At 41.6% G+C, this 27336-nt stretch overlaps 1 protein-coding gene across 4 annotated transcripts; it reads left to right on the top strand.

Moving 5' to 3' along the window:
• Positions 1–343: 343 nt before the first annotated feature.
• On the top strand, positions 344–22034 carry LOC124274210 (calpain-A-like). Of its 4 annotated transcripts, XR_006897891.1 has the most exons (14): positions 477–624; positions 8020–8286; positions 9517–9648; positions 10681–10877; positions 11663–11846; positions 12624–12689; positions 13817–13905; positions 15268–15431; positions 16910–17023; positions 19163–19248; positions 19970–20181; positions 21288–21459; positions 21664–21765; positions 21868–22034. XR_006897891.1 is itself a non-coding variant. In XM_046709545.1 (12 exons), exons 2-12 carry the CDS (start codon positions 8038–8040, stop codon positions 21337–21339), a joined length of 1545 nt encoding a protein of 514 aa, XP_046565501.1. In that variant the 5' UTR covers positions 344–448; positions 8020–8037; the 3' UTR covers positions 21340–21460. The 4 variants fall into 4 exon arrangements, 3 of the variants coding, with proteins under 3 accessions (XP_046565501.1, XP_046565478.1, XP_046565489.1); XM_046709545.1 differs by lacking the exons at positions 477–624; positions 21664–21765; positions 21868–22034 and adding an exon at positions 344–448 and having other exon boundaries at positions 21288–21460; XM_046709522.1 differs by lacking the exons at positions 21664–21765; positions 21868–22034 and having other exon boundaries at positions 21288–21460.
• Positions 22035–27336: the final 5302 nt, after the last annotated feature.

The following is a 27336-nucleotide window of genomic DNA, read 5'->3' as shown; positions in this document are numbered from 1 at the left end:
ACTGTCGAGTCTCTAAAAGCCTGTTTAAGGCATGGAAGAAGAGTTCAAATACAAATGACCCACATTATTGGGCAGTCAGTTACGCCCACTCTACCTTCACAACACTCATTAAACAGTATGACGGTGTACAGATAGACTGAGACTCTGTGTAAATACTGTCTACAGTGCGACATTGCAGTCGCATAGTCACACAAGGAGACTTCAATATACACAACTTTATTCATATATTGTACACTTCCTGCAGCAACATTAACTGCCTACAGTATTTCAATCGATGAACCTGCATACATGTTATATCGATATTTATATTGTAGCAATGCTGCAGTCTGATTGTCACCAGTTACAAAGCTATCACAATATTAATTACTTCCGACTCTTATATGTTTGGAAGATGTATGTGTTTTCCTATTCGATACGTTTCAAACTCAGGTCTCCGTTATCAGAGATTGTAAGTATGCTATATAAATAACTCCGGCAACACAGCGCTCGGCATTCAATGGTCGGCCATTGAAGACTTAGGTATTCATACAAGGCTATCCTACCGTTGGCTGTAAGGGTCGCGGTTGAGCAATGATCCTGAGAATGTGAAAGGCGTTGGATTGCTCGACCGTAGCAGTGCTGAAGGTAGATGTAATTTTCTTCATAATTATACAGATAGACTGTAACTGAGCTGTAAACATTAAGAAAGTAAGAAAGTTTATGGATAACAACTTCTTTGATTATATAAGTTTGATGTAACGACGTTTCGGTATGGATTCTATGGATACCGTTGTCAAGCAAGAGTGAAGTACTACAGCACAGAACAGACTTATATACATGAACAGGGATTAAGTAATAACAACATGTAGGACTGAATGAGGGGATTAACAATAACAACAAGGCACGGTGGCAATAATGTAGTGACAATAGGAAGCCAATGGTGGTGGAGGTAAAAACAAAATATACATGCTGATGAGATTAATTAACAATGATGGCTGAGGTGCTCTAATCTGTTGTTTTTATGAGATCATTGTATGCAGAAGGGATGAGATATCCCTGGTCTCTGTTGATTGAGGGCTTGTGTCTCCGGATTTGAACTGCTTCTGCAAGTTTCCTTTTGGTGAAGTCCTGGTGGTTTTTGGATAATATCTCCACATTGTCCCAAATTATGTTGTGATTGGGGCAGTTGATGATGTGGTCTGATATTGCTGATTTTCTATCAGATTTAGTGGTAGATGATAAGTGTTCTTTGATTCTAATATTTATGGGCCGGGAGGTTTCGCCTACATAGGCCTCGCCACAGTCACAGTTGATTTTATAGACAACACCTTTGGGTTGATGTTGTCGTTTAGAGGTGTTCCTGCCATTCGCTTTCAGTAGGGTTTTTAGTGGTGTAGAGCTGGTAAAGTAGGTTTCGATGCCTGCTTCTCGCTTGAGGAGACGGATGATGTGGTGAGAGGTTTTCCCTATGAAGCAGTTCAAATCCGGAGACACAAGCCCTCAATCAACAGAGACCAGGGATATCTCATCCCTTCTGCATACAATGATCTCATAAAAACAACAGATTAGAGCACCTCAGCCATCATTGTTAATTAATCTCATCAGCATGTATATTTTGTTTTTTACCTCCACCACCATTGGCTTCCTATTGTCACTACATTATTGCCACCGTGCCTTGTTGTTATTGTTAATCCCCCTCATTCAGTCCTACATGTTGTTATTACTTAATCCCTGTTCATGTATATAAGTCTGTTCTGTGCTGTAGTACTTCACTCTTGCTTGACAACGGTATAAGAATCCATACCGAAACGTCGCATCATATATAATAAAGAAGTTGTTATCCATAAACTTTCTTACTTTCTTATTAGTCACCAACTTCTAAATGCCAATCAAACAGATAAGCCCAATCAAACAAAAGGAGATTGTGCATGTGCGTGTCCATAGGGGATGTGAGTGTGTATGTGTGTGTGTTCATAGCGAAAGCGTGTGTGTGTTCATAAGAGATGTGACTGTGTATGTGTGTGTCCGTAAGAGATGTGAGTCTGTGTTTATGTGTCAATACGAGAAGAGAGTATATGTATATGTGTGTTTCATGTGAGATATGTGAATGTGTATGTCCTGGGGGGAAGGCCATAAGAGATGTGAGTGTGTATGTCCATAAGAATTACGAGTGTGGATGTCCATAAGAGATGCGAGTGTGTATGTCCATAAGAGATGCGAGTGCGTATCTCCATAAGACTTGTGCATGTGTATGTCCATAAGAAATGCGAGCGTGTATGTAATAAGAGATGCGAGTGTATATGTCCATAAGAGATACGAATGTGGATGTCCATAAGAGATACGAATGTGTGTGTCCATAAGAGATGCGAGTGCGTATGTCCACAAGAGATGCGAGTGCGTATGTCCATAACACTTGTGCGTGTGTATGTCAATAAGAAATGCAAGTGCGTATGTCCATAAGAGATACGAGAGTGGATGTCCATAAGAAATGCGAGTGTGGATGTCCATAAGAGATGCGAGTGCGTATGTCCATAAGACTTGTGCGTGTGTATGTCATAAGAAATGCGAGCGCGTATGTCATAAGAGATGTGAGTGTGTATGTCATAAGAGATGCGAGTGTGGATGTCCATAAGAGATGTGAGTGCGTATGTCCACAAGAGATGCGAGTGCGTATGTTCATAAGAGATGCGAGTGCGTATGTCCATAAGACTTGTGCGTGTGTATCTCCATAAGAAATGCGAGCGTGTATGTCATAAGAGATGTGAGTGTGTATGTCATAAGAGATGTGAGTGTGGATGTCCATAAGAGATGCGAGTGCGTATGTCCACAACAGCTGCGAGTGCGTATGTCCATAAGAGATGCGAGTCCGTATGTCCATAACACTTGTGCGTGTGTATGTCCATAAGAAATGCAAGTGCGTATGTCCATAAGAGATACTAGTGTGGATGTCAATAAGAAATGCGAGCGTGGATGTCCATAAGAGATGCGAGTGCGTATGTCCATGAGACTTGTGCGTGTGTATGTCCATAAGAAATGCGAGCGTATATGTCCATAAGAGATACGAATGTGGATGTCAATGAGAAATGCGAGTGTGGATGTCCATAAGAGATGCGAGTGCGTATGTCCACAACAGCTGCGAGTGCGTATGTCCATAAGAGATGCGAGTGCGTATGTCCATAAGACTTGTGCGTGTGTATGTCCATAAGAAATGCGAGCGTGTATGTCATAAGAGATGTGAGTGTGTATGTCATAAGAGATGTGAGTGTGGATGTCCATAAGAGATGCGAGTGCGTATGTCCATAAGACTTGTGCGTGTGTATGTCAATAAGAAATGCAAGTGCGTATGTCCATAAGAGATACGAGTGTGGATGTCCATAAGAAATGCGAGTGTGTATGTCGATAAGACTTGTGCGTGTGTATGTCATAAGAAATGCGAGCGTGTATGTCATAAGAGATGTGAGTGTGTATGTCATAAGAGATGCGAGTGTGTATGTCATAAGAAATGTGAGTCCGTATGTCCACAAGAGATGCGAGTGCGTATGTCCATAAGACTTGTGCGTGTGTATCTCCATAAGAAATGCGAGCGTGTATGTCATAAGAGATGTGTGTGTATGTCATAAGAGATGTGAGTGTGGATGTCCATAAGAGATGCGAGTGCGTATGTCCACAACATTTGTGCGTGTGTATGTTCATAAGAGATACGAGTGTGTATGTCAATAAGAAATGCGAGTGTGGATGTCTATAAGAGATGCGAGTCCGTATGTCCATAAGACTTGTGCGTGCGTATGTCCATAAGAGATACGAGTGTGGATGTCAATAAGAAATGCGAGTGTGGATGTCCATAAGAGATGCGAGTGCGTATGTCCATAAGACTTGTGCGTGTGTATGTCATAAGAAATGCGAGTGTGGATGTCATAAGAGATGTGAGTGTGTTCGTCATAAGAGATGCGAGTGTGGATGTCATAAGAGATGTGAGTGTGCATGTCATAAGAAATGCGAGCGTGTATGTCATAAGAGATGCGAGTGTGGATGTCATAAGAGATGTGAGTGTGTATGTCATAAGAAATGCGAGCGTGTATGTCATAAGAGATGTGAGTGTGGATGTCCATAACAGATGCGAGTGCGTATGTCCACAACAGATGCGAGTGCGTATGTCCATAAGAGATGCGAGTTCGTATGTCCCTAAGACTTGTGCGTGTGTATGTCATAAGAAATGCGAGCGTGTATGTCATAAGAGATGTGCGTGTGTATGTCATAAGAAATGCGAGCGTGTATGTCATAAGAGATGTGAGTGTGTATGTCATAAGAGATGCGAGTGTGGATGTCATAAGAGATGTGAGTGTGTATGTCAATAAGAGATGCGAGCGTGTATGTCATAAGAGATGCGAGCGCGGATGTCATAAAAGATGCGAGTTCGTATGACCATAAGACTTGTGCGTGTGTATGTCCATACGAAATGCGAGTGCGTGTGTCCATAAGAGATGCGAGTGTGGATGTCCATAAGACTTGTGCATGTGTATGTCATAAGAAATGCGAGCGTGTATGTCATAAGAAATGCGAGCGTGTATGTCATAAGAGATGCGAGTGTGGATGTCCATAAGACATGCGAGTGTGTATGCCATAAGAGATACGAGTGTGTATGTCCATAAGAGATGCGAGTGGGTATGTCCATAAGAGATACGAGTGTGTATGTCCATAAGAGATACGAGTGTGTGTGTGTCCATAAGAGATGCAAGTGTGTATGTCCATAAGAGATGCAAGTGTGTATGTCCATAAGAGATGCGAGTATGTATGTCCATAAGAGATGCGAGTGTGTATGTCCATAAGACTTCTGCGTGTGTATGTCATAAGAGATGTGCGTGTGTATGTCATAAGAAATGCGAGCGTGTATGTCATAAGAGATGTGAGTGTTTATGTCATAAGAGATACGAATGTGTATGCCATAAGAGATGTGAGTGTGTATGTCCATAAGAGATGCGAGTGTGGATGTCCATAAGAGATGCGAGTGTGTATGTCCATAAGAGATACGAATGTGGATGTCAATAAGAGATGCGAGTGTGTATGCCATAAGAGATACGAGTGTGTATGTCCATAAGAGATGCGAGTGGGTATGTCCATAAGAGATGCGAGTGTGTGTGTCCATAAGAGATGCGAGTGTGCATGTCCATAAGAGATACGAGTGTGTATGTCATAAGAGATGCGAGTGTGTATGTCCATAAGAGATACGAGTGTGGATGTCCACAAGAGATGCGAGTGTGGATGTCCATAAGAGATGTGAGTGTGTAGGTGGGTGTCCATAGGATATGTGAGTCTGTGTTTATGTGTCCATACGTAAAGAGGGTGTATGTATATTAATAAGTATATGAGATATGTGAGAATGTGTGTGTCCGCAAAAAGCGAGTGAGTGTGTATGTGTGCTGGGGAGCGTGCGTTGTTGCCTCTTTGTGTCCCTAAGACTACAAGAGACGAGTTTGGTTTAGGGGGTATTGGTGTCGTTGAATGGGTAAGGAGAGGTTGAGCAGCTGATCTGATTTATCCTTTGCGTGTCTAAAACACAAAGTCGTGGATTAGTGATCTGTCTTGTCATATGACAAAATCAGATATATAATGAGGGAAACAAATAAGGGAACACCACTTCATCGCAGTGCCCCTCTATTTATTCTCATATTCTCACCCACAGTGCGATACAAAGCTTGTGAAGAAACCTGGAAAAGAATAAAGGAACACTTGTGCTTTCATGTGTTCCCTTATTTGTTCCCCTCAGTATAATTACGTGTGATTTACAGCGATGTAATTACATGTGCATGCGTGCAATAGAATATTACAAAAATGCGCATATTTTAGCCCATGTTTTACATTTAACTAGACACTATATTATTTATGGATTTCAGTATCGCTCTTCAACTATTCACAGTTATTGGAAACACCCTTTTGGATATATATGATATGATGAATGTTTGCACAAGAAAACATAGACGATCTCCTGTCTGTATGGTGGTTTTTTCTTCTGCTTTTATACTAACATGTTCTATTGATAGGTGTACAAGTAGGCTAGCCAAGAACTATTTGTACATGCCACGACTTTCCCGAGCATGGCCTGCAACAAGCATATACTGAATCGGTCGCGCATGGCAGAATTAACATTCTAACTCGTTGTAATGTGTTTTGTTGGTGGTTGTTTATATCGTTTTTACGGCTGTGAAAAGCATTTTATATGAGCAACAGTAGACACAATGGCCGTCCAAACGCTGACTCAAAACCACAGACCGTCTCAGTCACACTGTACAAAGACATTCTCAGTCTGAGCGTTACCCAGGAGACAGCAAGTTCACTCCACCGTCGGGATCTCGTAACCAGGTAGGCGTAGCGAATAACTGTAGACGTGACGGAAACGTTTAGGAAGTGTCCATGTCGTTGACCCCATGAAAGGCCAAGACAGTAAAGATGTCGGCATGTAGAAACAGTTTCGCGTCTTCTTGGTCCTCCAACTTCGAGGTGTCAAGATTTCAAATGGACAAGAATGCCTGTACAGGTCCCGTGGTATCAATATCATTGCTGTGTATGTTTGTGATATGAGAGTTAGTGAGGTGGGTTTCCTGCCATTTTTGACATTTTTCAGTTATGTTATGACATGTGTCTATGACTGTCAGTAATTTTCTGTGATGTCCTCATGACATTTTCAATACTGTGTTTGCTTGTTTAACGCCGCACTAAATCTATATGAGGCGGTCAAGAATTAAGCGTATGTCGACCAGACAATCCAGTGATTGACATCATGAGCACTAATCTACGCAATCAGGATACTATGGCATGTTCAAAACAAGTCAGTAAGTTTGACCACCCGATCCCGTTACTCGTCTCTTACGCCAAGCATGGGTTACTGAAAACCAATTCTAACCCGGATGTTTGCGGACCTTTGTATTATTACTTTGCCTTACACATATCTCTATTGGCAGATATTCAAGAGTTATCTCTATGACTTACGCTTAATGTTTAATTATGGAAGTGAAGCCTGAAGCAATGACATTGAACACTTTGTTGATACCTACAAGTACGGGTAAGCTGTCAACACGGGGTGTCCATCTAATTAGAACTTATTACGATCCTAGCAAACCTAAGGAACGTAACTCCACACATCAAACACGCACTTATTTTATGAGTGTTACCAGTAGACTGACTGACTGAGTTTGGTTTTACGCCGCTTTTAGCAATATTCCAGCAATATCACGGCGGGGGACACCCGAAATGGGCTTCACACATTGTACCCATGTTGGGATTCGAACCCGGGTTTTCGGCGTGACGAGCCAACGCTTAAACCACAAGGCTACCCCACCGCCTCGTTACCAGTAGAGCAGGACATGATTACACTGTTCGCAAACAGCTGGCGCCATGACACATTTACAATGAGCCATCTATATAATTTTCATCACCGTTTTGTAATATACGGTCAATGAAAACTATCCATAATGTAATTTAAGACTTATCATTCTCTAGCGCAGACGTTATATAGTCAGACAACCGGACCAGCGTGTCCCTGCTAGTAAGAGTGTTGTATTAGTCACTTCAATCCTGGGGATTCATCGGGACATTAGTACCCGTGTGTATGGCTCTGTATGACACACAGACAACGATGACTCCGATAGTTATGGCCGTGACGAATGGACAGAGGCTAGCACATGCTGTGCGCGTCTTCTGTAAAATGGAACAAATTATAAAGTATGAGTCATGTTAAAAGCTGTTGCCTGTGACTCATGAACGCCATTATGTAGGATGTCTGCACTGATAATATGATATATAATATAATATGTATCTCGAAGCACGTTGGTGTCATTTTCAAGGACATTGCTGATGTTGCTGATAATACTTCGTTGAGATGCTTATTAAACTTGTCACGTATCTTCTTCTTTGATGATATCACCATGCGCTCACAGTTGTTCCAGGAATATGAAAGGGATATCTGACAAGATGGATGTACTTGTAATACTGGGTCTTTTCATGCATGTATACGTTGAAATATACTGAAACGTAGGTTTTCATCAGGTGCAACGTTCGTGAACCATGGGGTGCTGTTTGTCAAAACGGAACGCTTACCCAGTTGGCGACTACGACCCTTCCAGCGCAGACTACACTGACGCTCCTGATGGCTCTGGTTTGAAACTCTGCACAGTGGACTCTACAATACGTGATGCTCGCAGAACAGAGCGGCCCCGTGTTCAGGAGGGTCAGATGTGGACGGATCCTGACTTTCCTCTTCATGTTGCGATTACAGATAATGCCAGTAAACATCTCCTCTGGATGAGGCCACAGGTGAGTAGCATATACGGTCTAACAAGCTCTTTCATTCGTAACTACTCGTGTCTTCCGTGACCAACAAGAAGACTCGTACCCGTATAGTACGCCATTATTGCCAAGAATCGTTTAAAATGAGGTCAAATAGTTTCTTTGCGTTTAACGATTTTCATTATTATTTCCGGGATTATACAATTATCTTGTTACTGCTAATTGTTAACTTTCGTGTTGCATTGTTAATTAATTGGCGTTTTCTAGGTGTAACCACGTTTGGAAATTCAGAGCTGTCTTTCCTTGGAAATAGTCCCAGACAATTTTTCATCCCCGTGTCCGTTTGCGCTTAGACAAGGCCCAGTCGTGAACATGGCCACGAAAGGGGTCCGAGTCGCCATGCCGCCATCCGCCTTGCCGGAATGACACGAGTAGTTACGAATGCAGCACTTTGTGACGTACTCGATTCTGATTGGAAGACCTGAGGTTTAAATATCATGAACCACCTTTCACCGAAACCGTCTTTTGACGGTTGCTACGAAACCTCAGGAAAGATCTTCCTCAGTCACTTGAAGTTGGCATTTTTACATATAGATAAACATGACGAGAAGAGGGATCGCCACGGTTGCCGTTTGAATTGTTAGTTGAATTTGTTGTTAATCAAACAGTGCAATGGGTACAATATAGTTTTTAAGGGTTATTGCACATTGCAGGTGTTTTTGTAAACACGCTCTTGAACTTGAAAGGATCCTATTTGTGCAGGATAATTGCACGTCTCGCAGCATGAATTCAAAGTTGTTGTGCAAAACAGTCGATGTTGAGATAGTTTCATGGCGGATTGGTGGATTTCAATTTCACGCTTATAAATTCATATATTTTAACAAAAATGCCCTTTATTGTATCTCGATCGTAAAGAGAATTTGAGTTTAAAAGTGTCACCATCGGCATGTGTGTGATTCATCTTCATTCTACTTGTGACACTTCTTGCTCATAGGGGCGGTGGGGTAGCCTTGTGAATAAAGCGTTCGCTCACCACGCCGAAGACCCGGGTTCGATTCCCCACATGGGTACAATGTGTGAAGCCCACTTCTGGTGTCCCTCGCCGTGATATTGCTGTAATATTACTAAAAGCAGCGTAAAACTAAACACACTCACTCTTGCTCACAGTGTCATTGTTCGTTCTTGTCGCTTTACAGGATTATTTCAAATACTTCTTTAATGGTTTAAATATGTTAACAAATTGTCTTCCAATTACAGGAATTTGTCTCTGATCCAGTCTTGTTCTCAAATGGAACCTTCAGACTAGACATTCAGCAGAGGAACTTTGGAACCTGCTGGTTCCTCGCAATGCTGTCAACTCTTGCAGACAAACCGGATCTGTGTAAACAGGTCTGTACAGGATGGATAGATGGTTGGGTGGATGGATGATGATGGTGGGTTTGTCTGATGGGACTGATGGATGGGTGATAGATACGTCAAAGGAACTTTGTATGCATACTGTCAATATCTGCCTTATTTTAGAAAGAGGCGACTAACAGGATCGGGTGGTCAGGCTCGCTGACTTGCTTGACGCATGTCATCGTGTCCCAGTTGCGTAGATCGATGCTCATGCTGTTGATCACTGGGTTGTTTGGCCCAGACTCGATTCTTTACAGACTGCCGTCATATAGCTGTAAGATTGCTGAATGCGGCGTAAAATTATACTCAATCAATCAATCAATCCTGGGTCCCAAGTTACCTCTGCATATCGTTGGTGATGGATCATGTAATAACGCTCGGTGACTTTCCTGGATACTTGTAAAGGTTGTCGTTGGTCGTTACGCTTGGTTTCAGTCACCTGGTATGTGTGTCTCACGGGTTATTCATAGGCTGCCGTGAATCAGAGGCAATAGTCCCGCGGCTTTCAAAACAGTCCCTTACAATTAAAACCATCTCTATAATATTTGTATTTGGTTGAAGCACCACCTCAGTTTCACTGTGCCTATGTAAAAGGAATATAGGTATGATAGAGTTGTTAACATCCGAATACCTCATCCTAAGGGGCAGTAGGGTAGCGCTGTGGTTAAAGCGTTCGCTCTTCACGTCAAAGACTCGGATTCGATTCCCCACATGGGTACAATATGTGAAGTCCATTTCTGGTGTCCCCTGCCTGATATTGCTGGAATATTGCTAAAAACCAAAGCGACGTAAAACCATACTCGCTCACTCACTTCACCCTAAACTTTTTCATCTTCCGGTGTGAGCAAATTCAAAATGGCCGCTACATGTAGATTCTAACACGATGATTTTGTTGGTTGGTTTGTTGTTTAGCGCCGCACCCAGAAGTATATATAGATAATAATTCCATGATCAACAACATGAGCATTGATCTACATAATTGGGATACACGATGTATTACGTTGGTTTACTCAATATTTCCAGGTGATCAACGAGAGATCCTACACCCCAAGGACGGACGGCATCTGTCACTGTCGACTATGGAGGTTCGGGGAGTGGGAAGATGTGTATATTGACGATCATCTCCCCGTATTTCCTGACGGCAGAACCATGTACGGAGCAGCATCCGCGACGGCAAGGAACGAGATGTGGGTCCCTTTCATGGAAAAGGCTCTGGCAAGGTACTTAAGTTCGTTTGTTTGCTTTTTAAGGCCACATCCAGCAATCAGCAATATCCCAGATTGAATCTGGGCCAAACAATCAAGTGATCAACAGCATGACCATCGATCTACGCAAATAGGATACGATGCCATTAGTCAACCAAGTCAGCGAGTCTGACCACCCGATCCCATTAGTCGCCTCTCACGACAAGCATGAATTTCTGAAGACCAATTCTAATCCGGATCTTTACGGGTCCTGTTACTGTTAATTTATTTCTTATATTGAAGCTTAATGGATATCCTGTGATTAGATTGGTATTTTTGCTGATGGCTCGATCCGTTCTTTTTCCAACCAACTTCGAACAGTGGTGTTTACAGAATTTAAGATTCACCTTTTGACGTTTACACGATTTTTGACCTGATGGACTAAGCGGGAATCACCCAGTGGACCGATCGTGAGAAATAATCAACAACATAGTTACCTCAACACAGGAACACACAATATTGTAGGAAAGCACGCGGAGTCTCAGACAGTAGGCTTATAGTAGGCATGACCTATTTGTTTCTTGGAATTGGTAACATAAATGCTTAAAGGATTTCTTGGTTAACCCAAAAATGCTTTTGAGTGAGTGAGTGAGTGAGTTTAGTTTTACGCCGCACTCAGCAATATTCCAGCTATATGGCGGCGCTTTTGAACTTAAACAGTTCAATTAATTAGATAATTGAAATAATCCATTTTCAATTTTTCAACTCATTGTGTTAATAAAACATTGTTATCAACTTGATTTAATCTGCGTTTGTTTTAGGTTACACGGTTCGTACACCGTGGTGGAAGGCGGGTACACGAGTGATGCCTATCTGATGCTGACAGGGGGTGTTGCTGAGAAGATCGACTTCTACAATACGCGATCCCGGGCTGCAGCTTACAACATATTCAGCCGAATCAGCAACGCCCTCAACACGGAGGCCCTGGTTACGTGTAGTGTATCGGTAAGTATTGAGTCAGTGAGTGTGGTTACGGTTTTACGCCCTTTTGGAAAATATCACCAGAAATCGGCTTCACTTATATTACTCATTATGGGCTGGGGTGCAATCGAACACGGACGTTCGACGCGACGAGCGACTGCTGTACCACAGTGCTACCACAAAAGGTCAGGGAGTTTGGAGCCGATTTCAGGAGTGCTTCGGACGCCAAATATCACGACGTGCTTTGTACTGGAAAGCGACAAGCCAGCAATGACAAGGGTCCTGAAATCCAGGAGCAATAATCAGAATCATGCGAGTGCTTCGAAACCAAGAACATCGGATCCTGACGCTACCAACTGACGTGGCGGTGGGGTAGCCTAGTGGTTAAAGCTTTCGCTTGTCACGCCGAAGATCTGGGTTCGATTCCCCACCTGGGTACAAAATGTGAAGCCCATTTCTGGTGTTCCCCGCCGTAATATTGTTGGAATATTGCTAAAAGCACCGTAAAACTAAACGCACTCACTCTCCAATTGACACGACATGAACGACTGGGCTCCACGGCTCCATATCCCAGTTTTAATCTCACTCTCAAATATGTAATAACTAACTGTAGAAAGTGTCGCGTAAATTTCCAAAGACTTATGTATGCGCAAATCATTTTCGTGATTGTAACAGATGGCATTGACAATTTCAGATAACGTTGCTCATTAAAGATAAAGCCTCAATATTGACACCAGGTGTCTAGGTAAGCCAAGGGAAGCAATACGTCAGTTTGTAACCATTAAACCCTGTTGTTTTCAGTCACGATACCACGGTAAAATGGGTCTGATGGGACCACACGCCTACTCGATCAGTGGAACGTTCGTGGTAAGATTTCTTGAGACTCATCAAACTTCATCAGTGTTGTTAGTGAATGAATATTATGTTACGCCGCTGCCAGCAATATTGCAGAGCTATCATTTAAAGAAACCAAAGAAGGATTTAAAGCAAACATCAAGAACAATAATTCAATGATCCAGAGCCAGCATTTATAAAATTTACTCGTAACTACCAGAGAGAAGTTGACGTGTATCGTAAATTGTAACTATGTAATGTGAATAACGAATCGCTTGCTGTTGGATTTGGTGCTATATGACATCTTCTGCTTTTGAATAAGAATGTGATGAATATATATATATATATATATATAGGTGTATATATATATATATGTGTGTGTGTGTGTGTGTGTGTGTGTGTGTGTGTGTGTGTGTGTGTGTGTGTTTAAACTGGAGCTTATCTACACTTTGTACTTGAAATGTTCATGAACGCAGACTTGTTCTTGCCACTATATGGCTGAAATAATGCCGATGTGACGTAAAGCCCAACTCAACTCAACTCGTATCTAAAAAGAATCGTTTTCTTTGGTTTGGTTGGATTGGTTGTTGTGCAACGCCACACTCAGCAAAAATCAAGTTATATGGTGGCGGTCAGAAACTAATCGATGACGACCAGACGATCCAGTGATCAACAGCATGTGCATCGATTATGCAATGGCGATGCGATGACATGTGTCAACCAAGTCTGCGAACCTGACGACCCGATCATCTTGTACGACACAGATTCAGGTGAAAATGAGGAAAGTCTCAGGGCTCCTTTCCCTTATATTCTATTTTTGTTATTATGAACAGTTTTTTTTTCTGTAAAATACAGTGAAACCTGTCTAAACCGGCACCCCACGGGACCGAATTAAAATGCCGGTTTAGACATGGTGCCGGATTAGATTATATGTTCATTTCAGAGACTAGTTGTTAGTCTAGGGTTGCCGAAGACTATTCTTACCTGGATCTTCACGGGCAGAATTGTCGTAGTGTTTTCACTGCAATCACAGAATCTGACGACACCGTCTTTTCTGGTATGCTCTTTAGGGAATGATGTCAGTCGTCTAATGTATAGTTTCTTTGAAATGTTCAGGATCATGTTGTTGTGTGACCATGATGTATGTTTGTGTGATGAAGGTGACAAGGCGTGACGGCGTCAAGGTGCCCCTTCTGAGGATACGTAACCCCCACGGTAGACACGAGTGGACAGGGAGATGGTGTGACGGGTGAGTGATGTGTTTAACCTGCTGTTTTTATAGCATTAACGAACATATATGAATGTGAAACGAGAATGCTGCTCTGATATTTGATGCGTTGCGTCCATTACAAGGCAATGTATGTCGACCTCCGTTAGAGTGAAGATATGCCAGGGAAACAGTGTTGGGAGAATCCGTTTGGTGTAATGCCCCTTTGATCAGTATTTCAGCCATAACTCACGGGTATTAATTCTTGGGAGTGAATTTAGGTTTATGCCGCTTTTAGTAATATTCCAGCAATATCACGGTGGGGGACACCAAAAATGGGCTTCACACATTGTAACCATGTGCGGAATCGAACTCTACAGCGAGACGAGCAAACGCTTTAACCACTAGGCTACCCCACCGCTAGTCTTAATGGTTGGTGAGCTTGCGAAAACGGGTATGGTCCTGGGAAGCTAAGTAAATAAAAAATACTAAAAATAGCCAAAATACCTACAAATTTAACCAATGTCATACGTCTCTGACTAACAAGCATCACAGATGTCTGTCTAGTTTAAGGGACGCAACTCGTGTCGCCTCAAGCACACGACAGTGAAGTGAGGAGTTATCACAGACTAATACCGATCAAGTGACTTTATGTTAAAGAATGCATGGTATTTAAAAGTAGGATACATATCTCATTACAAGTATAGACGATCACCAAATATTTAGATATTACAGTGTGTGGAATTTCGGTGTAGAAAAAGTGCGCGAATCTGAGTCGTGTTTCTTCCATTCAAGAACTGTAGGCATTAAGCCCCTGGTACGTATTCACTTTTGGAGTTCAAGAATTCAAGCAGTAGTATTATATTTTCCATTTTCAGCAGAGGGTACGATTTAGTTGGTGGTGATAACGGCCCTGTTAATTTATGCATGGATGAACATCTAAATCATGTACGATTTAAATGGCAAAGACATATTTATAAAAAAATAATAGGATGACTACGCCTAAGGAAAAAGACAGTATTACACATTTTCAGTTTTTTTTATATTGCATGAATTACAGACAACACCCTTCTTGTGGAACTCACCTTTGTGAATCAGGAGTAAATTTAACTAGTAACGTCTCGTATATCCACAAGCGTCAGTAAAATCGTTAGAGTCAGAACGAACAGAATTTGATTTCAGCCGACTTTCCATTTAGATTCTGATGCCGTTTTGAGAAAGAATGGTCACGGTTTGACTGAGGCGTATGCATTTGCGGAAATCAACTAAATATGTGATAAGTTCCCCAACTTTCCGTGTTATCGTCACTTCTTGTCAGTTAAAAGCTATATATGGTAACTGTGAATGCATTGAACTAGTTCCACCTTATTGAAGATGTATTTCCATGGTTACACGGTGTTGTAGGAGTGGCGAGTGGGACACTCTGGCGGAGGGGTCTCACATCCACAGGAACAGGAACGAGGGAGAGTTCTGGATTGATGTCGGCGACTTCCTCAGATATTTCAAAAATGTCACAATCTGCTCTCTCACCCCCGACTTTGACAAAGATGGGCGATCGGACTCACTGAGTAGGTACCTCTGTCACTTTTCATATTGCCAGTACAATCTGACAAACCGGTGACTGATATCATGAGCATTGCCCCACGCATTCGGGACACAACACGGAATCCACTAAGTATCTGCTTACAATCAGAGTAGTTGAGGCCAGTCCCGAATTCTCCATTACAAATATAACTTAAATAAACTTTCTTTCTGAAAATGGCCACAATCTCAACACGGAATCATTTAAGTCGATGAGTAGAACCACGGTCATCCAGTTGGTCCAGTTGCCCATTTTCGACCAGAGTTGTTAACTCGGCACCAATTCTCTCTCGGAATTCCCACCGAACATTTACCTGAAAATATTATGCAAATCATATAGAAATGTCTACAGTATCGGAAGGGAGATTTGAATATAGGAAACAGAATTATTGGACAGTCCGTTTTTCATGCGATAATTTAAAGTGTGTTTATTATTTGACCGAATGCTGAAATTTCGTATGACCTTTACTCACTTATTTTGTTTCAAAACGAAATGAAGTTGTTAGTGTTAATTTGTATCTTGCTCTGTAGTTCTCAGTTAGATTAAGCACACAATCCTCAAATGAGAAAGAGAAAATCAAGGACGAATATAAATATTTCTCTTGTATCGTTCCATGATTGTGCTACGTTTCTACACAGTTTAAGTATGTATGATATTTCATGTCAAAGATTGTCCGAAAAGAAAATAGTTTTAAAAAACAATAAAACTAAATTGTTGACTTTTGGAAGTGATTGTAATACATTTGACACTGAAACGTATTCGGAAAACATCTTGAAATTGATTATGTGTATAGCATTGTCTGAAGCAGAGGGGCAATTTGTCTCTTAACATGACGGAGCTCTTACTATACAAACTATTATTAAGACTGCATATTGACTGAAGGTATGTCCCTTGCAGTCACCATGTCAATTCTTCGACAGGTGGTTTGAGTTAACAGTATAGGTCCGTCTCCTATTCTCGCGGGTTTCCTATTCTCGCGGTAAATACGTTTTCTGCCGAAATCGCCGATGCGTGACACTCTTAGCGGTTGTTTACATCACCGACTGGTAACTAGGAAGTGGACCAAGTCGGTGAATAATCAAAATCTTGCAGTGTCACGAATATTTGGGAGTTTATACCAACTTGGACATATCATTACTTTTTCCCGCCCTTTCCGGAAGGATGACTCTTACATACACTCAATAACGTTAATTCCTCGTAATACCGCGAGAATAGGAGAAGCCTCATTTCGTCAATGGCGGATGGCATTGTTTATCACCGGGCTCACGAGTGGTAATTCACCTGATGGATCTAGCAGCTGATAGATGTAGATGATAGAGGAGAAGGCCCTTCATTTAAAAAACAACAAGCATTCATACGATAAGAATTGTTTATGTTATTTTTTCAGCCGATATCCGTAAGTACCGCGAGAATAGGAAACGCCTTCCTACTACATGTTATATTTTGAATGTCTGTATTTTGAAGATTACGTACTGAGGGTATTCAGCGAGTGGCGGGGGAAATCCGCTGTTGGTCCTGGCACCTGGCTGAGGCAGAAACTCCGGAACCCCAGGGTTGCCTTCACAGTCCCCAAGACAGGTGTGTGATTTAAACGCAGTGTCCAATACGATTGCTTTTGTCTAGTGCAACACTATCAATATTACAGCAACATAAAGCATGTCTGTATCTAATCGAATCTGGACCAGAAAAATCAGGGGTTGATATTATGAACAATAGATCATCCGACCGAGCGAGTTGCCTCCCACAACAAGCCTTGGTTGTTAAATTGGAATCTTTAGTACCTTTGCTTCCTGCATGGGCGGATTTACATCATCACTTCAGCCGTTGGCGATTGTGCTATTTATCTATTTCAGAAAGTATTTTTTCAAAACTTTTCAAACAATTCAATTTCATAGTCAGTAATTAAATGACAACTAATATCCCACCTTATGGAGGTACACAGTAGGCCCAGTGTTTGCCTTTGTAGCGTTTGATGGTTACCATGTTCTTGGGTTCGAATCCAGTTGGTTGTTGTTTCTGCTCCAGGTGTTCCGTAGGTATTTCTTCCAAACATGGCTGCCATGGCATGACGTATCTCACTACATGGTAAATGGTAGGGCTATGGTATCGAACTATCGATGGATTGCAATTGTTGAGTCTCCGATAGCACTTAATCGATGGTAAAAACGAAACTTATCGATGCATCGATAGTATGTGTGACTATCGATGGTTTAATAATTGACTTCCGTTGATGAATGTGCACCGCAATACAGGAATACCAAATTCGTTCACTTAGAGACTTGCACTTCATTGAGTTTATGTTTTAACTGTTTACTTGATCTGGGTTTCAAGTTTCTTGTCGGTTATTAAAAGAGACTGAAACTATTTCAACTTGTTTGTATTTCATGTAAATTATGCATTCATTCATGAAATGACTTCAAATGATACAATTCAAGGAGTATGTTGCAATAGATTATCGCCATCGCAATAGTTGTTTCCCCCTCAATAGTCACCTCTAGTCCGTTAATCCTTTTTCATTAGTTTGTGAAGAGTTATCCCCCTTTGTTTACTTGCTAGCAGACGACATTTTCAGTGATCCTCAGTATGGATGATTTAGAGAAGAGGAAGTTGATTTTAGAGTATTATAACAAGGACATCAGATCAGCTAAAGTGATTTCAAGTAGAACAGGCATCCCTTTGTCCACTGTTTATCGTGTTTTGAAAAATATTGCAAATGGATATGGCATTCAGCACCGGGGAGGCGCAGGTAGGCCCAGAAAATTGATTGTCGGTGACAGGAGGCGGCTTGGTATTCTTGTTTCTAAAAACAAACCAAGGAGTTTAGAAAACTTAAGGCTGGATATGATTGATAGAGGAACTGTGGCTGTCTGTAAGGAGACAATTAGAACTGAGCTGCATGCAATGGGTTTTTAGAAAAGTCGAGGAATTCCATCACCGATCATGAAACTTGAACGAAAGGAGCGAAGGTTGAACTGGTGCTTACAGCATAGAAATATTAACTGGGACAATGTGATTTTCTCAGATGAAAGTTCTGTGTAGCTGTTTACTAATACATTGAAATTCTGGACCAAACAAACTGAAAAACCTTTGTATCAGCGCCCAAAGGACAGTCCGAAATTTAACGTGTGGGGTGGCATATCTGTGTTAGGAGCAACGCCCCTCTGTGTATTTGAAGGGAATATGAACAGTGAGCGGTACACAGATATTCTCGAGGGACATTTTCTTTCATCTGCTCACGTGTTCTATAGAAATTTTTGGATTTTCCAGCAGGACAACGACCCAAAACATCGTTCAAAGCATTCACAGGCCTGGTTTCGGATCCAAAATATGACACTATTAGATTGGCCAAGCTATAGCCCTGACCTAAATCCAATAGAAAATGTTTGGGGACTTATGAAGGAAAGTGACAATAACAAAAATCTGACAAATATTGCTGAAATGAAAGAAGAAGTGGTCCGATATTGGGACAGCATGGACCACGACTTTCTAACTTCTTTGATCAGTAGTATGCCCCACCGCATTGAAGCCTGCATTGCTGCCCATGGTGACTTGACAAAATACTAACTGTTCACCTGTCTTTGAATCTGGAGTTATGTTCTGCTAATATTCACATTTAATACGTGAGTAATGAGTGAAAAAATAACAAAAATTACAATCTTTAAATTCTCAATAATTTCTGGTTGTACTGTATCTATATCTCCTGTTGTTGTTTATCAGGTGAAGACTTCACACCAGTCGTGGTACAGCTGATTCAGAAGGCGGAGTTTCTCGACTATGCTGCCATACGGTGTGACATGTTCAGAGTAAGTAAGGAAAGTAAACTGTGCCTTAAAACAAGTGCGTAAATCTGGTAGGAACGTCCACGTGATCGTCTGCAGTCAAATATTTTACCATTAAGTCTGGGGGTGTTAAACATCAACATACGTTTGCTTTGCATTGTTGCTATACCATGAAGATTACTGGAAATAGGGAGGGTATTGCTTGAAATTAAAATTAAGAGTTCTGTGATGTACTCCAATCTGCAGATACTCCGTTAGAGGGATGATCTGCCACGGAAACAGTGTTGGGAAAATCGGTTTGGTATAACGCCCCTTTTATGTTGGGTTAACTTTGGAGGAACCGTGCTGGTTTTAATGTTTGGGAGTGAGTGAGTTTAGGTTTTCGCCGCTTTTAGCAATATTCCAGCAATACATGGTGGGGGACACCAGAAATGGGTTTCACACATTGTACCCATGTAGGGAATCGAACCCGGGCCTTCGGCGTGACGACCGAACGCTTAACCACCAGGCTACTCCTCCGCCCCCTGAAGATACTGAAACCTTGTCTTAATTTGCAAAAGGACAGTGTTTTTACACCTTGACAACTGTAATTATGATTGTAATTTTTACTATAAATATAAATAGACTCAGATGCATACATACACATGCATATATATATGCAGTGCAAAGTGCTTATATACGTCGTGCAGCTTGAATATTGTTACTGCGGCGTAAACTGCTATTCACTGACTTACTGGTGCTGTAGGTAGCCAGTGGCGACGAACAGTCCGGAACAATATACGTCGATGACATCCCAGATGCGAATCCCACCAGACTCTACGAGAGCAGTCTGCAGTGGTCATCACGCTACAAGCTAAGTCCTGGACGCTACATCGTCATCCCGTCCACCTACTACAGCGGCGTCGAGAGAGAGTTCCTTATTCGGGTGTACACCCCGTGTCCTTTGTACAACTGCGGGTAATGACATTCATTAACGCTGATATTCACATCTAAGATTATTGAGTGTGTTATTTCATTATATATTGCGATGACCGTTACTTATCTTCCTTCCGGGATAGAATTGGTCTTCAGTAACCCATGCTTGTCGAAAGTGGTGACAAACGGGATCGGGCTCCTTGACTTGGTTAACATATGTCATCGTATCCCAGTCGTATCAATGCTCATGATGTTAATCACTGGGTTGTCTGGCCCGGGCTGGATTATCTGAATACCGCTGCAATGTAGCCGGAATATTGCTGAGTGCAGTGTTAAAAGTGAAACAAACAAACTTATCTTGATAAAGAGTGTAGCATCCCCATCTCCAATTAAATATCTTATGCGGAATTTATCAGTTGAGTTCAAATCAATCAAACTGACATTTGAGTGGAAAACCTATTTTTATTCTCCCTCAAAATAAGTCAATGGCAGACAGAGATATGAAACTGAATGATGTGATGTTTAGTGAGCAACTCCAAACGTTGATGTCAGATACAGTTCGGGAAGGTTCTCACGAGAACAGTCTGTGATGTTTAGTGAGCAACTCTAAACGTTGATGTCGGATACAGTTCGGGAAGGTTCTCACGAGAACAGTCTTCCAGTGATTTTATAATAAATAACTTCATGGTCGTTGTAATTTCAAATTATGTGTTTATATTAGATTTCGGTAAAATGTGGCATTAATGTATAATTAGTACTGTTTGCAGTACTTGAAGATGTATATAGTATTCGCGTGAACTATTCGGGGAACACATGAAACAAATATAAATTACTTGTAAGATGTCAGGGTCCGATATGTTTCCTGGTTGCGTTTGGATGTCTAACTTAGCATTGACTAAACACTAACTTTTTCAAATACCATTGAAATTCTAGGTCGGCGTTACCGTTTATAATAATTTTATAATACCTGCCTGATAATCAAGAAATTATTGTTAGTTCCACTTGTATGAAATGTTTGTCTCAAGTTAATTCTTCAAACCCAAATTTCGCTGAACTTTTACAAAAATCTAATTGACTCGCTACCATCAGTCTTATATCTGCCATGTACCATAGTGTAAAATTCCATTATTTTCTTATTTTATTTACAGGACGATACCTGGGGAGGTGGCGGTCAAACCAGAAGACATTTGTATGTGTTGAGTAAGAACAGCAGGGGAGGTAACTGTTGAAGAAAAAGACATGTGTTTATGTGGATTCAGTATACCAAGGGAGATAACTGTCAAATTGGAAGACTTCGGTAGGTTGAGTATGACAGGGGAGGTAACTGATGAAGAAGAAAACATATGTTTTCGTGGATTCAGCATACCAAGGGAGATAACTGTCAAATTAGACGACTTCTGTTTGTAGAGTACAGCAGGAGTGGTAAATGGTGAAGAAGAAGACATGTGTTTATGTGGATTCAGCGTACAAATGCAGATAACTGTCAAATTAGAAGACTTTTGTTGGTTGAGTATAAGAGGGGAGGTAACTGATGAAGAAGAAGACATGTGTTTATGTGGATGCAGCATACCAAGCGTGATAACTGTCAAATTAGAAGACTTCTGTTGGTTGAGTATAAGAGGGAAGGTAACTGATGAAGAAGAAGACATGTGTTTATGTGGATGCAGCATACCAAGCGTGATAACTGTCGAATTAGAAGACTTCTGTTAGTTGAGTATAAGAGGGGAGGTAATTGGTGAAGAAGAAGACATGTGTTTATCCATTGTCAACAATGGTCACCTGAAACACACGAAACAGTCTTGAACTTGGGGTCAGATCATGGAAGACTGAAGTCAATACCATATGCAGATTGTGGACAGCAAAAGCATTGCAACAAAGTACAATGTTTGATTTTCCATTTGATCTACCACACATAGCACAGACTGAACAGCCCATTTAAACAGGACACCATATTCTCCTATTTTCCTTCCGGGTCATGGAATGCGGTGGGGTAGCCTAGCAGTTAAAGCGTCCGCTCGTCATGCCAAAGACACGGGTTCGATTCCCCACACGGTGTCCCCTGCCGTGATAGTGCTGGAATGTTGCTAAAAGTGGCATTAAAGCTCACTCACTCACTCACACCGGGTGGTCCGTGGTCTGAGGACAAACCATGACGCTTTCTCCGCCAAATCTGTCCACAAGTAAACTAAGGCAGGGGTCCAGCGGAGGTCAAGGATGTTGAGAGGCAAAGCTGCAGAAAAGAGCCAAAGAAAAACGGAATCACGATGAAAAACCATGAATACAAATTCGTGTACAAGAATGATATTATATTGGCAAAGAGAAAACGGACTCGGTGGAAGAAAAGCAAGGATACAAAATTATTGTTCGAAAATGATATTTTATTTGCACCAGAGAATGTCATTCCCGAGTAGATTTGTTCAGCCGCAAAATGAGCTACTCTGCTTGTGCCCACTGAGTTAACTTCATCATGGCCGCACACGAGATCTCACGCAATGACTAGCGTACACTTTAAAAATATATATGCAATGTACATATTAAAATTACATGTCACGATTATGTGGTTACAATGTGTGGCCTGTTCCTCGAGATATGGAGATTTACCCATTATGCATTAAACTTCTGGTTCACCTAGTACAGACTTCATTATTTACAGAATCATGTAAACCTGTTTGCTTTTTAACGCAGCATACAGGAATATTCAAGTTGTGTGAGGAAGGTCTGTAAATATTCACGACAAAGTTTGACAAACGTATGAGTAATATTATGAGCTCAAGCACTCAAACGGGGACTCAAACGACTAGCAAACGTCTCTAGGGATTTAGCTAAGCCTTTAATGGGGGAGGCGGGAGCTGGCAAAGGAGAGGCATAAAATGTCAGTCGCATATCTAACACATGTTCCTTTGATGGCTTTATGTAACAATATCGTCATACAAACCAGCTGCTGAAATAAAACATAAAACAAGATTCAATGTCAGTTTTTGCTTGTAGTAAGTTCTACAAAGGAAATGTACCTTCCTTGATTTTAACCTTGGTGTCTCAGGTCAAGTATTTTTCGGTTTGTTTCACTAAGGACCCGTGAAGGTCCGGGTTAGAATGAACCTTCAGTAACCCATGCTTGTCGTAAGAGGCGACTAATGGCATCGGGTGGTCAGGCTCGCTGGCTTGGTTGACGAATACCATCAGTTCCCAATTGCGCAGATCTATGATCATGCTGTTGATCACTGGATTGTCTGGTCCAGATTCGATTATTTACAGAACGCCGCCATATAGCTGGCATATTGCTGAGTGCGGCGTAAAACTGAACTCACTCACTCACTGTTTCACTAAGGGTGCAACATTCACACAGATGCAGTTGCTGGATTGGTCATACATGGCAGTCACTTGCTCTCTCATCTCCATGGTTGAACCTTAGAAAGGGGACGAGTGAGTGAGTATGGTTTTACGCTGCTTTAGCAATATTCCAGCAATATTACGACAGGGGACGCCAGAAATGGGCTTCACACATTGTACCCATGTGGGGACTCGAACCCGGGTCTTCGGCCTGACGATCGAACGCTTTAACCACTAGACTACCCCACCGCCCCAGAAACAGGACGAACCATGCCGTAAACACGATTCTTGTACGAGGGCGACTGAACGGATCATATGTTCAGACTCGCTGACTCATTTGGTAACGTGGATCGGTGGTCATAATATCAACCTCAGGATAGCCTTGTCAGCATTCCATTATTTACTCGACACCATCCCCCACCGCTCCCATTAGGTATTGCTTAGTGACAACAAACAGTCTTTAAAAACTGTGACCGTCCGTTCCTTGTAAGACAATATGCTCCCATTAGGTATTGCTGAGTGACAACAAACAGACTTTAAAAACTGTGACCGTCCGTTCCTTGTAAGACAATATGCTCCCATTAGGTATTGCTGAGTGACAACAAACAGTCTTTAAAAACTGTGACCGTCCGTTCCTTGTAAGACAATATGCTCCCATTAGGTATTGCTGTTCCTTGTAAGAGTGACAACAAAAACAGTCTTTAAAAACTGTGACCGTCCGTTCCTTGTAAGACAATATGCTCCCATTAGGTATTGCTGAGTGACGACAAACAGTCTTTAAAAACTGTGACCGTCCGTTCCTTGTAAGACAATATGCTCCCATTAGGTATTGCTGAGTGACGACAAACAGTCTTTAAAAACTGTGACCGTCCGTTCCTTGTAAGATATATTTATATATATATGGGTTTGGGGATCACAGATCGACCTTTATATGGCTGCTTGATTGGTAAGTTAAACCTTTATCTGAATTAGGTAGTAACCAATGGCAATGATAAAAGTCGTTATGAAACTGAAGTGTCCCAGGTGCCTTGCCAATGAAAGGGAGCGCGTGAAGCGCCCATAAAATAGCGCTCATCTCGCATACTGCAGCTTCGAAAGTATTGGGTGTCAAGTAAACGATTCATCATTTAACAGGTATTTTCACTCAGTGAGTTGTGTATTATTCCCTCTGTATCACATTCAAGACACGCCACAACGTTAGTTCAGCGCAGGGGTGCACATCCCCCCTCCCCCTTTTTGTCCTCAAAGTTTGAAACTCTCGTGAAAACGGGTGAAAATGAAGTATATAACCCTTTTCTCAAAAAGCTGTATCCGCCCCTGCACCAACTTTCAAATCATCCCAAAGCCCATTCGGGATTGGCAAAGGCCCCTCCCTCCATTTGGCCCAGTACACTCACTCAGTGGTTGACATCACTTCCGTTTGAGCTCTTGTCAGCTTACTACATTTTGTACAGAATCCATCATCTGTTGTTCAGCGTTGAAGCCTTCATAATTACACGAGAATAGTTGGAATACATGGCCCACGACGTGTCTGATTCAGTAGAAGTTGATATGTATATACATCGCTCTGAAGTGAACATAGCTTACTACAACAAGTACATCAGGCACTGAAACTGAAGTTCCGTAACATGTAATCCACTTCCGCATTATTCCTCACGCTTTCTAGTTGCAGCAAATATAGTGAGTGAGTGAGTTTAGTTTTACGCCGCTTTTAGCAATATTCCAGCAATATCACGGCGGGGGGCACCAGAAATGGACTTCACACATCGTGCCCATGTGGGGAATCGAACCCGGGTCTTCGGCGTGACGAGCGAACGCTGGGGTCGAGTCATCTATAGTTGTGTCCCTGTTTCTTACATAAGTGATCTAACTATAGTCATGGGCAAAAGAAACGATACCAAAATTTACTTTGGTAATTGGACTTCATTCCTTCATTTATACAATGACTCAATGAACTTTATTGCTGCTACTCCAATGAAATGACTGAGCGCATGTTGCCCATACACCTGTTATTAAAATTTACTGTCCTTTTTCACAATGGTAGTTTGTTGTTTTGTAATATCAGTGATTTCGACTTGGTATCGTTTCTTTTGCCCGTTAGTTTACTATTGATCGTATGGACTATCCTCCCTCAGGGTTTAACATTAACTGCGTCATTTCTTAATCTTCTTAATGTATTTTCTGAGAGGATCAGGGATCGCTGATTTGGTTGAAACATGTCATTATTTCCAAATCGTGTAGATTGCTCATGATGTTGATCACTGCATAGTCTGGTCCAAGCTCGATTATTTGCAGACCGCCACCATATCGCTGGAATGTTGTCGAATGCGTCGCTAAACAACAAACAAATCTTAATGTAATTATTTTCAAGTTCATCCCGTCAGTGATAACACAAACACAAAGGTGTCAAAAAAGATCAAAAACTTCATGGTCTTCGATGTTTTAGGTGATAATTTCGAATTTATCTAAGTTGAGATAACAAACTCACCTTACATTTGTTGACAATTTTATGCCATTTTGGTTCACGAATAAGGCATGTGTTCTGTCAACAAATTGCTTAATTAATATGTAATCCAGCAGAAAGATTGGTTACTTGATACCCGATGACGTACACACACCCTCTGTTAAGAGTATGTTCGTACATTAACCCCAGACACCCTTGTGAATCACTACCCAGCATCTTACATCTTATCTCGGGAGAGTGCACTACACCGTCAGATTGATACCTTTCCCACCTGTTAGGAATGTTTTTAGTCCGTGTTGGTGATAGCTCCCCACGTACATCGCGTCATGATTGGGTTCGCTTGCGATAAGGTACTGGAAACTGTGTATATTGGCAAAGAATATGTTTATTGGCGACAAAAATGAAACCTTCCCACGGGCTAAACTTAGCACATTCCGTCAGAGGCATGTCTAACGCATGTTCCACTCGTGGCTTTATATAACAATATCGTCATACATACCAGCTGCTGTAAACAGCATCTTCACACTTTCGTTCAAGAAGAATTGACCTACCCACCTCCTTGTCATCCTGTTGTCATAAAATAGATATAAAATAACAACGACCTAAATGAAATATATACGTATTAAACGAAACTTTTCTAGATATATGACTTCATTTCATCACGTCATGCAACAAACGTGTCGATTTTATTCATGTCCCAACTGCGTAGATCGATGCTCATGATGTTGATCATTGGATCAACCGGTCCAGATTCGATTATTTGCAAACTGCCGTCATATAGCTGGAATATTGCTGAGTGTGGTGTAAAAAAACAAACAAAACAAATTCCCATTGTTTAATTCTTGGGTGGTATCAGTTGGGCAGGACAAGCTTACCCTCTTCGCCAACATCTGGTGCCATTATGGATTTTCAGTGATCCATTGATATGAGAGACTGGTTTATATCTGTCATTGGCGTTATGTATTCGCTCTATGTCGCTATGATCGTGACATTCAGTGATTGACATAAAGTCTAGATAATCCATTTTAAAGTATCAGCGTTTAGCAGAAAGGCAGTGGGGTAGACTAATATTTGCTCTCAGTTAGCTTGTCGTAACATGCAACTTAAATCGATCAGTGGTTATACTTTGTGACCGTGATGACTCGCATGACTCGCCTGTCTTCATTCCCAGATGGCGTGGATAGGTGCTCATGTTTTCAATCACTAGATTGCTGGTTTAGACACGAATATTTAAACCTCCCCTTGATATAGCCAGTATATACCCAGATGTGGCGTGAAACAACATTCATCGATGTCCCAATATGATGTACAAGTAATGGTAATATTTCACGATGAATGAGTTGGCTGTACAATGGTTCATGTATCAGGCGAGTAAAATAGGATGGGGTTTTAAAGTGACGCTG

The sequence above is a fragment of the Haliotis rubra genome, unplaced genomic scaffold (assembly GCF_003918875.1).
Source record: "Haliotis rubra isolate DU_JTF1 unplaced genomic scaffold, ASM391887v1 Scf104, whole genome shotgun sequence".
NCBI classification, from domain to species: Eukaryota; Metazoa; Mollusca; class Gastropoda; order Lepetellida; family Haliotidae; genus Haliotis; species Haliotis rubra.
Note: the sequence above shows the minus strand (reverse complement) of the source record. Positions and strands in the feature narration are given on the sequence as shown.